A 16,180-nucleotide genomic window follows, 5' to 3' on the forward strand; every position below is an offset into this window, starting at 1 on the left:
GTGTTTGCTTATCACACTTACACATCACAATACAACGCGCAAGAGCTTGCAAAAAGAAATTAGGCATTGTGCAATTCTGTTTCAATTACGGTTGCCACATGGACGGGATAGTCAAACTTTTTTTGTTGATTTTTGTTCCAGAAAAACCGCAAGAAAAGCTTTCTTTTGTTAATTTTATTTTTTCTATTTAATGGGAATTAATAGATATGACATTAAATGTAATAGCAATTAAAAAACTAGCAACAAAACAGAACAATTTTGTGGTCAAAATTATGAAAATTACTAAATTTTTGAAAGTGGTACCTATCACCCCGTCACAATTTTGGTTGCCGAAGAGATGTAACTGTTGAGAGTGCGACGCTAATATGCAAATTATTATATTTGATGAAAGATTAGATTAGAAAGAAGTTCATTAACATTCCCGTCGAAGTTTTTTATGGGTTTTGATTTCGAGTAATTTGATTCGTTCACAACCGTTGCACTGATGATGGCGCGAATTTTTTCCCATTGCATTTTCCAATTCAAAAAACGTAGGTAGTTTGGTACGCGTAAACGTAGGGAACTTAAAAATGGTAAATTTTGGTCAAAAAAGTTAAGTTTTGTGTTTGTTTTGCAGTGATTTGAGCGGTTGTGGTTAAATTTCGTTTTAAAGTTCAAATACGATTGAAAGTAGAGAAAGTGTTACGAGAAACTGTAACTTGTTCTCTAAAGCCTAAATTAATGAAAATTTTGTAATTCCCCTCCTGGAATGGTCGATGTGCGCTTGTGCGCCGTAAAACCAGTCAGGCAGTACTTCTGCAAGGTGTATCTTCGCTTTGGTATCTCGTAAATTCTGTCACGAATTTGGTAGTTGTTTGGATAACATTTCATACAGTAAAATGCGTCTAAATGAGTAGAGATAAAGTTATGTGGTGATTAATTAAAAATTACTTGTGTTGTAAGCGTTCGAAAGGATCTTATGGAAGAAATAATGGTTTTGTGTGTGTTTTACTGTCGCGAATGGGAAACGCATGCTCAGTCGAAATTCTGTGCGATGGTTTGATTAGCGGGTTGTCCGAAATCATTTAACGTTTCAATTTTTACCTAATTTTTGGTGTTTTATCCTTTATGACTCGTTAAATACGAATGTGAAAATAATGTACCGTTAGCCGCACAACGTCCTCCGGTGGTTTTCAGTAATGTGTTTTCTGTGCGCGAACAAATAGACCGATGTGATTACAGTTTGTTTTTAATTTTTAAGAAAACAACAAGAACGTAATGTACGCAAAAGGGAAAGGCTCGACCGTACCCTCCGATGCACAGGCACGAGAAAAGTAAGTTACCCCCGGGTTATTTTTCCGATTTACTCTTTTACGTTCACCATTGTCCAATTCCTAAAAGTAGCTGCAGACGTATTGGTGTTATTCCTTAACGACTTTCACAATAACAATCCCACGTGGCATCTATAAAATCGTTCAGAATTCAAACAACGTTGCCATAATCAATGGCACGTGTCGTTTTATTTAACAACATTAATTTTTAGTATTATGCAGGTTGGCGCTATACGTCTACGAATATTTGCTTCATGTCGGTGCACAAAAAGCCGCTCAAACGTTTCTCTCGGAGGTAATTTGAGTATCGCGCCTCGATTTCTCATAAATTGTAATTTTAGATACGCTGGGAGAAAAATATAACGTTAGGGGAACCGCCGGGATTTCTGCATTCTTGGTGGTGGTAAGTTGTGGACGGCAAATTTTTTAAACGTAATTTCGAGCGGACGTAATTTTAGTGTATTTTGGGACTTGTACTGCGCCGCCCCCGAAAGGAGAGACACATGCGAACATTCATCAGAAGCAAAAGCCTTCCACGATTATGTGAGTATAACGAAAATTATTTGATCCGTTTCCTTTTTATGACACTTTGCGATCAATACTACGATACGAGTACGCTTGGCAACATTGTTCGCTTTTAAAGCAGGTGCGTTTACCCGGAGGGCGCGTAATTTTCCTATTTTGCTCAAACAATTCCTCTGTGTACTACTACGTATTTTAAGCTAAGCACCTACTTCCTCCTCTTTAGCGCGTGTCTTTACAATTCGTAAGCCATCAATAAAACGTATTTTCCCTCGACCTTCCCCGATTCAACTTCACAGCGTTGCACAGTTGCGTTCGTCGTAAAGAAAAAAGAAATTGTGTTTAAACAAAAGCTAAAACGCACCATATACGAAATCTGAAAAATAACTTCCTTGTTCTTTTATGGCACTTTTCCGAAAATGTCTACACTTTTTGGATTGGCAACGCCGATTTCGACTGGGAAATCGCTGAAAAGATTATGTACACTAAAAATGCCCATGATTTACAAAATACTTTGAAATATATACCCAGCATTTTGGAAAGATCCAAAATAACTGGAAATTTCTGATTTGATTTAAGAATTCTTCCCTTACAAAGCAATTGCCTATATGAAATACTTTCCAGTATTTTTTTTAATATTTATATTACTGTGTATTGTAATAATCAATCACCGTACAATGTGTCCGCAGCATGGCCCTTGAGTACGATTAGTCTATAGGTACACGCATATTGTGTAGGTACCTACTTCGTAACCTACGCTCCAAAATTTTAAATTGCAACATACCACGAAGCGTCATTAGAAAGTTTCCAAAAGTGGTTTTATTGATAATAATAATAATAATGTATTAACCAACAGTTTGCACCATTTACAGGACAAAATATTAAGAAAAGAAAAAATCAACATTAAGGTTACTAAATAGGTACACAGGCGCTTTTGGTTTAGTATAGTTTATATCAATATTGGAAGCGAGTTAAATAAAGTACACCTTGAAACATTAGCATAGTCTTTTTACAATAAAAAGTGTAATGTTTATTTGCAGTGCATAAAAGTTCAGACATTCTAGCAGAAAGGAAATGCAGATAAAATGTTCGCCCATAACATGCAAAAGGCGATTTTGATTCACATGTGTAATTCCTGTTTTTGGCATAATAGAGGTACCTGAGAAATCATCATTGTACTTTTTCGATACGTTTTAAAATTGCGAGTAAGAAAACTACCGCCCATTCGCATCCAGTCATTCTTGGACTGGTAAAAGCAAAGGCTCGAAATCACTAAAATATCCTAAAATTCTGACTAAAGTGTACACAGAAAATTCCATTGTGATTTCCCTTTCGAAACATTTAAACCAATCGACTTTTCCGCGTAAAAAAGCGTCTCAAATTTTTGCATGAGATCCAAAATCGCTTCGTAGTGAATTTTGCTTTATATTTCCAAATGACCCCCCTTTCATTTGCAAGATGTGCGGAGTAGGTATGTCACCACTATCAACCTCTGCCCAGCCCCCAAAATATACTTGCAGGCGTTGATAACTTTTTGGCCATGCTGTGCCTGTCCTGACGTTAAGTATGGAAAAACAAATTTAGTCCATGTGAAAAAATTATTTGATTCAAACCTAACAGGACTACGAATGTTTTATATACACCCCCCACTTACAATGCTGTGAGTATAACGTTGTAGCCCTGCATTGTAGGTATACTGAAGTAAACTACGTAGATATATGACTGCAAATTTTATACAGCAGTTATTACAGTGCATGTAGAAACAAAATATAATTGTCCTTTGACCGAAACAGGGTAGTTGTTGAGGCAAAAATACTTAAGGTCCGTACATGAATCCTCTTTTGGGTTTTAGATGTTACGTTCTCTACCTCTTCCCCCCTTCAGTTTTATGAAAATTATTAATTTGGTCATAAAACTCTACAATCAATAATGGGAAAATGCATGAATCAGTTTGTACTCCTATAACCTGATTGTTTACATTGATATCAGGGATTAAACGGAGGAATATAGTGTTTTTGCTTCATTGCGTTAGGCCAAGACTTAGAGAATTATGATACAGTCGAATCGCGTTTATTCAGGTGCCGCTTGACCAGTTTGCGTATTATCCAGGTTTTTCACAAATGCCCAATTATTCATCATTTTCGGTTCGTATGTGAACATTCCTTTGCCCGGATAATCGAGAGCCGACTGTAATTGATTTTTTGAATCGCATTATGTGTATGTATACTGTATTGTTTGAATTTTTAGGGTTTTGTCAACTCTGGGTATGGTGTAAATGGTATTGCACATGTAAGTTGCCAATTATCGTGTAATACAGTTTAAAAATTTCTTTGGGTACATTTCAGAATGCGGGCCCAGCACCTAGTCCTCTTGGTCAAATGCCACCGAATGACGGCATGCCAGGCGGTCCAATACCACCCGGTTTCTTCCCAGTGAGTAATTTCAATGTCAACGTTATTATTCATTGACAGCGTAATATTTTTTTTAAGAACTCTACCATGAGGCCCTCGCCGCCAACGCATCCCTCTAACCAACCGTCTCCACATTCGCAAGCTCCACCTCCTCACTCTCAAATGATGTCGTCACAACCGTTTATGGGACCTCGTTATCCGGCAGGTCCACGGCCAGGAGTGAGAATGCCTCCACAAATAGGCAACGATTTTAATGGGGTAAGTCTAATGCAAAGCTTGACGGACCTTGTGCCTTCAATTCTTTAAACGTAAAGCTCACTTTCTCTACGCATACGATAAATTTCCTTCCTATCTGGTATACAGAATACAACAGGTCTGCCATAAAAAAATTGCGTGATAGAGGAGAGTAAAATGAACAAAAATAACCCAAGGTCCAAAATGTTTCATCTAATGGAATGTCTAGTTAAAGTTTTTTTTAATTAAGAGGAAACCAAGGTTTTTGCATGTGCCCATTTTGATTTTCAGTAGGTAATAATTACCACGCCACTCGCTCATTATCCTAAAGAAGTGCTAATTTGGGCATAAGTCATAGTTCGGTTTGAATTTATTCAATGGATCTTGTCTAAGAGCAGAACCAGACAAAAGTTCTAACAAGGCGGTACTTATTTGAACAAATTATTGAAGGGTGGAAACTTACGTAGTGTTGGATTATGGCGTGGCATCGTACTTGGCCGCCTGGTTGAACTAAGTGGGACATGCCAGTATTTATAGTAGGATCTGGCAGTCCCAAGCACTTATTGCATGGTGGAATGAAGACCACTAGAAGAATTTCGCCAAGGTAGAAGGTGCGACGGCACTGCATTAGGATCAAACAGACCTAACAATATAGCACGATAGGAGATTGTGCGCCACTTGTTGGTACTAAGCCAGGTCTGGACGTAGTTAGCATGATATGGGTGAACGTTCTTCTGTGTTGCTGCGATGGGAGGAGCATGCAAATTAGGGGTTGATACTATGCAAGTTTCTACCTGGAGGAAACTGATATCATTAATGTTATTAACTCATGTCATTTATTTTACAATTTTCGCCCTTTGTTCATTGGATGGTTTGGTACAATGGAGTTTCATACTAAATTTATTATAAAAAATGCCGCTTATATTAAAAATTTGATTTATTGCAGCCGCCAGGACAGCCGATGATGCCCAACAATATGGACCCGACGAGGCAAGGTAATTTGAATATTATTTCCTCTATTACCTAATATCAGATAACTCAAATCATTATAAAGCAGAAGGATTTTCAATTTGGTTATTAATATAACAACGTATAAAGAAAATTGCACAAGCATGAAGTCAATCCTTGTAATATGCCTTATGTAATATGCATCTATTTCTGTCTCCAGGTGAAGGCGGAGAATTTGTAGGTTGGCAAGGTAGGCAAATGTGCTCCTTCACCACTACACTCCATATGCATACACATCAACTATTGCTTGCTTCGCTTATTTCATATTCATACCATCTTACTACCTTTTAATAGCTAGCTTACTCTGGTGTCTTTTGTGCCGTAGTTATTTGTTGACATATACCTTTTGTTTGCCTTAAGTATTGCTAAAGCTAATTGGCTAGGTAGTAATATGCACTTGCTACAGGCCCTCCAGGAATGAATCCTATGAATCCACGTATGAACCCCCCTCGTGGTCCTTCTATGGGTCCATTGGGTCCTGGATCCTATGGTCCCGGTTTAAGAGGACCCCCACCTAATAGCAGTTTAGGTCCAGGAGGTCCAATTCCGCCTATGTCAATGACTGGCCCTGGTGGTCGGCCACAGTGGCAACCGAATACATCGACGGTAAGCTGAGAGATTCATTCTGTCATTTGTGTGACCATTTTTTTTGTATATACATAAAGCCTATGAATTACTCCTCCTCGTCACCTGGCAATTACGGAGGACCACCAGGGTCGGCAGGTCCACCGGGTCCTGGTACTCCCATCATGCCAAGCCCTCAAGATTCTTCAAATTCTGGCGGTGAAAACATGTATACCCTTATGAAACCTGCAGTGGGCGGCAATATGCCCGGAGAGTTTCCGATGGGAAGTGGGCCAGAGGGCGGGCCGATGGGTCCCATGGGACCTAACTCAATGGGACCTGTGTTAAACGGTGATGGTATGGACGGTATGAAAAATTCACCTGCAAACGGCGGACCCGGTACACCGCGAGAGGACAGCGGAAGCGGAATGGGGGACTACAACTTAACGGGATTTGGTGGCCCTGGTGAAAACGTGAGTACAAAAAAATAATCGTGATAGGTGCTTACGCTTTTGTAGACTGACACTTAACCACTAAAAGTCGCTCTCCTTGCAGGACCAAACGGAATCGGCCGCTATTTTGAAAATTAAAGAAAGCATGCAAGAGGAGGCCAAGAGGTTTGAGAAAGACTCGGACCACCCTGAGTATTTCATGCAATAATTACTCCCTCACTGGCCTCTTTGGCTGGTGTACACCTCCGCCTCTCTTCCTTCCTAACCTACTAACCTGGGCGATGGTGTGCTCTTACTGCCCTCAACCCGTGGTGCCGCGAGCACGCCCAGTTTTAAGTGTTTTTACTTTGGCTGTCACTAGTCATCGTATTTTCTGTTTTACAGATTTTCCTTTGAAGACAGAACATTGGGGATAACGATTGGAACAGGTGTAATTTAGGTGTATTAATGAACCTGGGTGGGCACGCTACCTGTTCCTTCCTTCTATCCACCGGCCTAGGCCAGGTGGGATGTATTCACGGGGCCTAGCGTTTTTTTATGTACCTATCTACTGTCTACTTAAATGTGTCTACATTCCTCTTCGGGGCAGATTATAGATGCATTATGGACACCCACTACTTCACACCATGTGTAAAATTAGTCATTTTTTAAATTTTTACCTTAGCTTCGAAAAAAGAGACTCTTTAATCTGCCTCGGCCTAGTGTGGTTTTGGAAGAATTTTTAAGTTTTGTTATAAATAAAATTTATATCACGCAAACTGTGTAATAACCAATGCATTTGTCCCATTTGGTTTATGTTGTTATACATTTCATTTTAACTTTTTGTCAATCATTGTGACTACTATTCACATTTAGATTAATACGAATTAATTTAATTTATAAATTCTATTCTTGAGAAAATAAATAATAACTTTAAGGTGTAATGGTTTTGTTTATTTCTGTATTTTTCTATTATGTTTATTAATAAAGGTAGTCACCATCCAGTCATAATTTTTTGTATATTGTTCCGGCAATTAATTATGACCTTTGAATTAATTAGCAGTCTTCCTCTTTTCGTAACGCTGTTTTAAGTTTACAAAAATATGAGTGTTTCATCATTCCCTTTTGTCATCTCTTGTGGGTTGTAAATGAAAAGAGCGACTATTGTCATTTTTGCTACCAATTGTTGCCCATCATTGAGCAATCTTGACGTTTATTGTCAACATTGAAAATTTCCTTTTACTATAATTAAAATATTTCGCTGTGAGAAGTGAGTTAAATTCTGATATTTATCAGTTTAAATAATTTAATGTATTTTTTTAGATATTTCTTTGATTTGTACCACCTTGAGATTTCATAATATTGCTAGTAAGACAGATATTTACGAAGTTAATCATTAGAATCTGGATATTATTGTTATTGCATACTGGCGTCTGCTATCATGAGACAGTGGTCGTCTGTATGCTCCTACCCACCAACCCCTTAGGTTGAAGTCGAAAGGTTTAATTACCTGAAGACGCAAGCCCCCCCCCCCCCATTACGGCTGTAAAGCAGGCCGCATGGCGCCATTACATATATCGCAGTAGGGAGTCGATTTGTTTCGAGTCACCCGGAAAGTGCTCCATACCTAAACATGGTTTTGGTTACGCCAGTGCACAGCGGAGGTGATTTTGGAGGCAAGTCGTTGCTAGAAGACGCCCAATCTCACCTTTTCTGGTGCAAAAAACGTCCTTTACACAAATACAGGTGAGCACATAATGGATAAATCATTTGCATACCCCCGTGTTTTATAATAGCCATTCTATTGTTAGCATAAAGACACTTATCTTTCCCTTGAAAACTTCAATGATAGAGAACAAAATAAACCACGACCTCGAGTCTAAGCGTCCCGTAAATGAAACAGTGGGCTGAGAATCGTGGACTTGCATAGAAGTATTCTCGGAAAATCGCTGCGTCAGATATCTATACTCCAACCAGGAAAACTAGTCAACGTTCGTACAAGAAATGGAACGCATTAATATCAACATATGTGGTCTAAGTAAAACCGAATGGTCCGGAACAGAGAATGACCATCACGTCTTTTAATCTGGAGAACACCAAGCAGACTTATTGTGTTGCTTTCGTTGTGCACAAACAACCGACTAATAAAGTCACCAGTTTCATCCCAATATTGGACACGCAAGCGTTCAGACGTTCACTTTAACAGTGCATCATTGAAACGGCATAAACCCTGCTAGGACGTCTGGGGTGGAAAAAGGAAACAGTGGATGACCCAGCACATTCTAGATCTAATAAGACCCCACTTTAGGTATAATGAAATTTAATTTTGGGGAATTTTCGAAGTGTTTTCGAAACCAAAAAGGTACAAACCATGAATGCAATAGAAGTAGTACGGAATACCGGCGTTTAAGTATAAAAAATGCATTTGGGCGGGGGGGGGCTAAGCGTTTAATGTTAAATGTTTAGAATTTTTTAGTTATGTCCCAAGTTTAAGGTGTCATGGATGAAGTTGAATGATTAACACAAGCTAAATCGGTGTTACAATTTTCAGCATACCCCGTTCGAGTCGGATAACACCTAGTTAGACGCTCCCCCCAATCCATACAATCCACCACATTGTTTGGCATATGTAGCGACCCAGCGCAATGGCAACAACGTAGTTGTGAAACGCCCCTGAGAGTGCCTACCAGGGACGCATCCCCACGACAGTTGACTAAATCCAGGGAGAGGCGGCGACGCCAGGCATATATCACAGCTTCTAGCACTAATTATAATTGTTAAAAAAAGTACAAATTATGCACAGCTCTTGTGCAGCTTTTTAGCACAACCTGGTGAAATTTGCGCACTGAGCAGGGCAAAGGATTTTATATAAAGCTCCGTGCTTAAAACGTGTTGTTTAGGCAATACATTGATAATTGTTATATCTAGCCTATAACTTTTGATTGAGAAGTCTAATCGAAAAAGTACGAATCGTTTTGGATTCTACGCCCCAAAATTAATAAGAAAAAGTGTTTTCCCGAGAAATTTTGGTGTAGTCGATTTTTTGTAAAAAAGGAAGGTTATACACTGCCTTTTTTTGAGCCCCGAAGAAAAAATTGTCTCAGATCGACCGGGAAAAAAAATTTTCTTATAGAATGTGGCCTGTAAAATCCATAATTTCAAACAGTTCCAAGATTGGGCTACTAGTTCAAAAGTTACAGCCCTTTGAATTTTCTTTCGAAATTGGTTTCTTTATAACACAATTGAAATGATTAATTTGAGCATCTTCGCACAAAAGTTGCTTTTGAAAGTAATGATGATTACCTAAGGTAATATATTTAAACCAACTAATTTTAAAATCATTAATATTGATATTAGTAGCTTTTCTTGAGGAGGTTTGCGATGATCACTTTAAGGAAGGATTGTAAGCCAACCATTTTGAATCTGGCCGGAGTAGGATTAACGTTAAGGACTCGATTTTGGTAGAGTAGCCTTAATTTCCAGAACCCACTCTGACACACTTACTTATGGGAGACTTAAACCTTAATTTATGATCGAATATCACACCCAAATTTCTTTCCGCTTCACTACATTTAATTGGTGGTTTTCCAAGAGTGATATTAATCTGATTTACCAAACTTCTGATTGCGATGAAACTTTGGGGAATGGTTTCTGATTTAGTAAAAGTGTGCGAGGGGAGGCGGCGCAGCCGCTGAAATCGGGCTTATATCCCATCTATGCAGTGGGAAATGTGGGCGAGGTGAGCCAGCGCCGTAATTGAGCTTATGTCCCATCCGGGAGGTATTGACGATGTTCACTGGGTCTGCTGGTTTTATATAAACAAATCACGTAATTAAATTTACGTATTTGTACTTGATCCGCCTCTGTCTGTTACAGCCAGTGCGGCCCTGACTTAAAGGTCGTGAATCTCGGATTTGTCTTTTTAAAGGCAGATACTGTACCGCGTTTATCTGTATGAAATTTCTAAATAAATTACAAAAGTACGAATATTAAAGGTTTATAATTATTAATTATGAACAATTAGGCTTGGCAATACGGCAAAGAATCGGCATTATGAAAGTGATACCGCGCAGCGCAGATTACCACGCACGCGCATTAGCCTCTATTGTCAGTCACTGCTAAATGAAACGAAAGAAAGCAGTAAACAGAGGCATTCTCTGTTAGTATTAGTTGTACATTTCTTGTTTATTATTTCATTATTACGGTTATTTTTGAGTTAGTAAATCGTTTTGCGATGTTTTTAATAAATGAAGTCGGCATTAAGAGGTGGCTATTTATACGTTTTGTTATAAGTGTGTAAGATGAATGAACTTGTTGAAAATGTCGCTGTTTTGTGCGTGAAGTCTGCAGCTTCTAGTGATAAATTATAAACGGATTTAGTTATTTTATATTTATAAACGAAAGTGCTTTAAAGGGTGCCTTTTATACGATGGCTGGTATTAGAAATAGAACCCCATTTGTACTTCTTTTGTACGTAATTCAAGCGAACTCATTTTCAAATTACGACAACGAAACAGGTAAGAATTTGTTGACCAATTAACTTATGCGGCGTTTAAATGTCCGTTGTGTAGTGCACGTTGTCCGTTCTTTTTAAAAATGCAGGCTGTGAACCTTTAATTGCCATATGCCGAACTGTCAGCATTTCGAAATTGTGCTCTAATGAATAATTTTCCTTGGAATACCTGTTGAACTTTAACACAAATGGGTGGTTCCCGTGTGACGCATTCGTGTTGACACCTTTACGTGTTTTACGAAATAATCGCGTTTTTTTAATTGGATCCCTTTATTTTTGACGGGGAACGCGAAGGGAGCATCATCATTCAAAAACCAGTTTGCAGAATGTAAAATATTTCCGCCATCGATATCTTACTCTCCGATTTTTTAACTCTGTACAAAATGAAATGGAGCTCTTAATGGGATGACTCATTCCTTACGTATTTCCCACTTGCCGTGTAGCTCTTAAAGTTTTCTTTCATTATCTCTCGCTAGGAAAGTGATACGGCTCGTAATTGCATGTGGGCATTTTCAGTGGGACCGGAAAGCTGAAACAATTCGGAGAATGTAGGGCAAACTATTGTCTGGAAAGTGATCTAAGCTGAAAAGTAAGGGGTACCTTTGGTAAAATCGGTGCCTGAGTCATTTATGATTGAACCCGTTTATCATCTCGTGATTCATCAATGGGAATAATTCCTCGAACTGAATTGCACACTTCTACTGAAAGAAGTCAGTTCAAAACCTTTGGAATCTCCAGACGCCGAAGCATCTTGATCTGAAGGAGCTTTATGTTTTGCAAGTAATTTTTAGTTCATTTTGAAACATTATAAAATCCATCTTGTTCGTCCAGCTGGCTGTATTAAAAGCTGCCATCGTACTTTTTTCACTGTCTTGAACACAAAGGGTACCAAGAAAGAAGCATTTTGGGTTATTTTTGCTGAAAGGTCGTATGGATCGGACCTTCAGTCCAGTTGAGGTGTAAGAGGTACGGTCATTGACAAAAGTAATGGTCACCTAATGGGTAAATTCTGCAGCATAAGCAGTCAACATCAGGCTCCGTTGATTTTTTTGAGGAGGAGATACCTTAATTTGTTGGTTCGCATTTTCATTCTTTTCAAGTGTTTCCTGGGAAAGCACGTCCTGCAGTTTGCATTTCTTCTCTGTCGCGGTACGAAAAAAGTAGGCTTCACAAACAAATGTTCGAAAGCAGAGATATAGTCAGAAAACGAAGTTTTGGGACTACCTCCGCTGTAGTAAGTCAAAAAGTAAAAACGTTTGTTTTATAACAAGAAGAAGCAGATTTTTCGAATATTCGACTTCTAGGGTATGATCATTTGTGCCCCACCTCTTTCACCATGAGTTTGTTAGTGTAGATCAGGTACTAGCTTGTACCAGCAGTTCTTTCGGATGAAGTGGAGAGGTTCATGTTCGTCGGTCGGTAGCAATACTATATTCTAACGAACAGTTACCCTCAAAAGGACTTTTTAAAAGCTTGATTCTGAAAAGGACCAGTAAAATTTGTAAATGTCACAAATCACTTGCACTATCCAAAAACGAGCTTTGTAGAGACAACCTCATCGGTTACAATATCGCCACTGCGCAAATCTGGCTTGGCGTTACAAAGGTATAAGTACAGACTCGCATATCTCTGTGCGATCCACTGTTAACATAAGTTGTAAAGCCGTCGCACTCGCACGATTGGCTACAGCGTTTTTGAAATGCATGGTTTTGTAGGCCACATTTTTGCTGTTCCTCAATCTTATTATGTTAAACACTATTAAATATAAAAACCGCAGTTTTCTAATTCAATGGTGCAGACTGTAGATTGACGCGGGGGAATGAATCCACGACCTAACGCAAAGGGTCTTTGTTATGATTTCGTAGATGATCATTAAATTATATATTTATAGAAATAAATGAGCTGTTTATATTCGTTATTATATAAATGCTAAATCTCGTTTCAATTTTGTTTAAATAAATATAAATAACTCGTCAACGTAACACTCAAATGACATTAGGTATGTTACTAATGTATATTTTTCGGAAGCTTCCTGTTTTCGGTGGAATGTAATCGACTAGGTAATTACAACACGCACCGGCTACTGTGTACCTACATGCTCGGATTACACTTACCATGTGTTCATACACGGTATAATTAAACCGGTCTATGCGCACTACAATTATGAAGGTTATAAATAGTTGTATCATTTTTTTTTTGTGTTGATCGCAAGAAGAATGATATCAAACGGGCTTTTTCATGGGAAGTTTACGTCATTAGCATAGAATAAGTGCGCCAGTTCAAATTTTCTCACTAGCGCCAAATTGAAGTCAAACAGCGTTGCCAAATTTGGTTTCCGACCCGTTATAAATTAGGCGCCACAATTAATTATTTCGAACACCATGTGTAAATTAGTAGTAGTCCGTAGTAAAATCTAAAGATAACTTTCATTGAGTAACCGCTACTGTATAATTACGCATTATTCATTTCGGGTCTTGGACAATTTAAATTCTCGTTTTTACGAGTTTCGCTCGAAAGCAACAATGTGGACTGTGGTCGTTACCGTGCCAGTTTTACTGCTTGGAATTCCAGCCTTTGTTAGCACTCGAACTCCGATTCGCAACAAAGGTCGTTCTTAGAATATTGTTTCGGTGCTTAACTCTCAAATTGGTCGGGTAATAATAGGCACCGTGACTTCGACTTTTTTGGGGTGTGTTCGTCAAGTATCAATCCTTTTGAATGAAGTGGTAGATTGATGAAATGACACAATTTCTGGCAGATAGTCCCACAATTATTCACAGCTATCAATTGCAAGATTGCACTATTTTAGTTTCAAGTACCTATCCTCTTTGGCCACTCGAAAAAAGTAAAACGGAAACATATGTTAAAACAAGAAAATTAATTTAATCGACTGCAGACTTAATTTCACTTGCGGATTAGTCGATCGAACTCCTATGAAGACCTCATAATTTATTTTAAGATTCTTACACAAAAATGTTATGCAGAAAACACATCCGGCTCTAACAGCCAATTTTTTCGTAGAGAACAACAAAAATGTATAATCCGAAATGGCTGACCTGTTTACAGGGGTGGACTGGCCCGGGGGGGCGGGTGGCGGTTGCCACCTGGCCTGTATGTCATAATGGCCCGTTAGAAATTATAAGTATGTGCTGTATTTAGTTTCTTGCACTATTAATAAATTATTAACACGTTTCTCTAATTGGGGTTGATGTTAGGTTGTTAAAAAATTAAAAAATTCTGTTTTAATTGAAGTGTTTTACAATGAATTTATAATTTTTTGTCGTAGCATGAAAGTGATGAAATACAATGATAGGCGACGCGCCTCGTTTGGATTGTATATTTTGTTACTTTTAATTATCAGCTGCAATTTAAAAAAAAACTGTATTGTAATTGATTTCCGAAAAAGGAGTACCTTAAAATGAAGCAAAAAATGTTTTTGTGGTGCACCGCAGAGCTACCCCCCCGCCACCTTCATTACTACACTAATACTTTAATGGCCCGTAACCTATGCAATTCCATCTGGCCCGCCCCTGACTAGAAAGCAATTTCGTAAGAAAATTCAAAGGGCTGTAACTTTTGAACTAGTGGCCCAATCTTGGAACTGTTTGAAATTATGGATTCTACAGGCCACATTCTATAAAAAACACAGACAATTTTTTTTTCGGAGCTCAAAAAAAGGCAGTGTATAACCTTCCTTTTTTACCAAAAATTGACTGCACCAAAATTTCTCGGGAAAACACTTTTTCTTATTAATTTTGGTGCGTAGAATCTAAAACAATTCGTAATTTTTCGATCGGACTTCTCAATCAAAAGTTATGGACTAGAAACCAATTTCGTAAGAAAATTCAAAGGGCTGTAACTTTTGAACTAGAAGCCCAATCTTGGAACTGTTTGAAATTATGGATTCTACAGGCCACATTCTTTAAGAAATTTTTGTCTTCGGGTCGATCTGAGAATTTTTTTTCGGGCCTCAAAAAAAGGCAGTGTATAACCTTCCTTTTTTACCAAAAATCGACTGCACCAAAATTTCTCGGGAAAACCTTTTTTTTATTAATTTTGGTGCGTAGAATCCGAGGTAGAATCTAAAACAATTTGTACTTTTTCGATCGGACTTCTCAATCAAAAGTTATGTACTAGAAACCAATTTCGAAAGAAAATTCAAAGGGCTGTAAACTTTTGAACTAGTAGCCCAATGTTGGAACTGTTTGAAATTATGGATTCTACAGGCCACATTCTATAAGGAATTTTTTTTCCGGGTCGATCTGAGACAATTTTTTTTTCGGGGCTCAAAAAAGGCAGTGTATAACCTTCCTTTTTTACCAAAAAACGACTGCACCAAAATTTCTCGGGAAAACACTTTTTCTTATTAATTTTGGTGCGTAGAATCCAAAAGAAATCGTACTTTTTCGATCGGACGTCTCAATCAAAAGTGTTAATTATCAGCTGTAATTTAAAAAAAAACTGTATTGTAATTGATTTCCGAAAAAGGAGTACTAAAATGAAGCAAAAAATGTTTTTGTGGGGCACAGCAGAGCCCCCCCTGGCCCGTAGGTACCCAGTCCGCCCCTGGCTGTTTAAAGTATGCAATGTAGCAATAGCCGTACAACAATAAATATAATATTGCATATGAGAGGTAAATCCTCTTTAGGGGCATTTGGACACTGGATCAAATGTCATTGATTTTGACCAACGACCTTGACATGAATGTGTTGATAATATACTGCAATTAAAAATGCATACACAAGCTTCATTTTTGAGAGGTAAATAAGTTCCAGGCTAAGGTCCATAAAGTTAGCAACGTGACGTTAGCACTATGTATCAATGGCTATTATTTTGTCCACAACTGTATTTAACCCGAGATTTAACCACACAATCAACTCACTTCTTAACGCAAGCTGTCAAATTAATTAATATTAGATGTGATCTAAAAATGTTTCAATTAAAATTTTGTTGCTCATACCTTATTTAATAAATATAAGTTATAGCTAAAATGACATTTCCCATTTTCTAGTTGTTTTCAAAATCTTCTCAGCTTTCAGAACCATTAGAGGGAACATTGGTAGGTACAACATTTCAGTCAAATTGGTTGCCCCTTGTAAAATTATAAAAGGCAAATATGATAAAATTACAAGACGCAAAATCACATTCTAATTTTTCAATTTACAAATTGAACAAGACCGCTGAAAA

General features: G+C 38.0%; 2 protein-coding genes across 5 annotated transcripts in view; both read left to right on the forward strand.

Moving 5' to 3' along the window:
- Positions 1 to 773: 773 nt before the first annotated feature.
- Positions 774 to 7,424, forward strand: LOC116165392 (single-stranded DNA-binding protein 3). Of its 4 annotated transcripts, none has more exons than XM_031479811.1 (12): positions 774 to 1,313; positions 1,533 to 1,605; positions 1,652 to 1,713; positions 1,769 to 1,853; positions 4,080 to 4,121; positions 4,178 to 4,264; positions 4,322 to 4,501; positions 5,424 to 5,472; positions 5,646 to 5,675; positions 5,892 to 6,091; positions 6,151 to 6,522; positions 6,886 to 7,424. In XM_031479811.1, exons 1-12 carry the CDS (start codon positions 1,258 to 1,260, stop codon positions 6,895 to 6,897), a joined length of 1,248 nt encoding a protein of 415 aa, XP_031335671.1. In that variant the 5' UTR covers positions 774 to 1,257; the 3' UTR covers positions 6,898 to 7,424. The 4 variants fall into 4 exon arrangements, with proteins under 4 accessions (XP_031335671.1, XP_031335669.1, XP_031335670.1 ...); XM_031479809.1 differs by having other exon boundaries at positions 1,523 to 1,605; positions 6,605 to 7,417; XM_031479808.1 differs by having other exon boundaries at positions 775 to 1,313; positions 6,605 to 7,417.
- Positions 7,425 to 10,587: 3,163 nt separating this feature from the next.
- LOC116165393 (DE-cadherin) overlaps positions 10,588 to 16,180 on the forward strand; it is a 30,051-nt gene continuing 24,458 nt past the window's right edge. The window contains exon 1 of the mRNA XM_031479812.1: positions 10,588 to 10,997. Coding sequence (XP_031335672.1) covers positions 10,910 to 10,997 — 88 coding nt within the window. The 5' untranslated portion in view covers positions 10,588 to 10,909. The remainder of the gene's footprint in view (positions 10,998 to 16,180) is intronic.

Source organism: Photinus pyralis, unplaced genomic scaffold (assembly GCF_008802855.1).
Source record: "Photinus pyralis isolate 1611_PpyrPB1 unplaced genomic scaffold, Ppyr1.3 Ppyr1.4_LG3a, whole genome shotgun sequence".
Lineage (NCBI taxonomy): Eukaryota > Metazoa > Arthropoda > Insecta > Coleoptera > Lampyridae > Photinus > Photinus pyralis.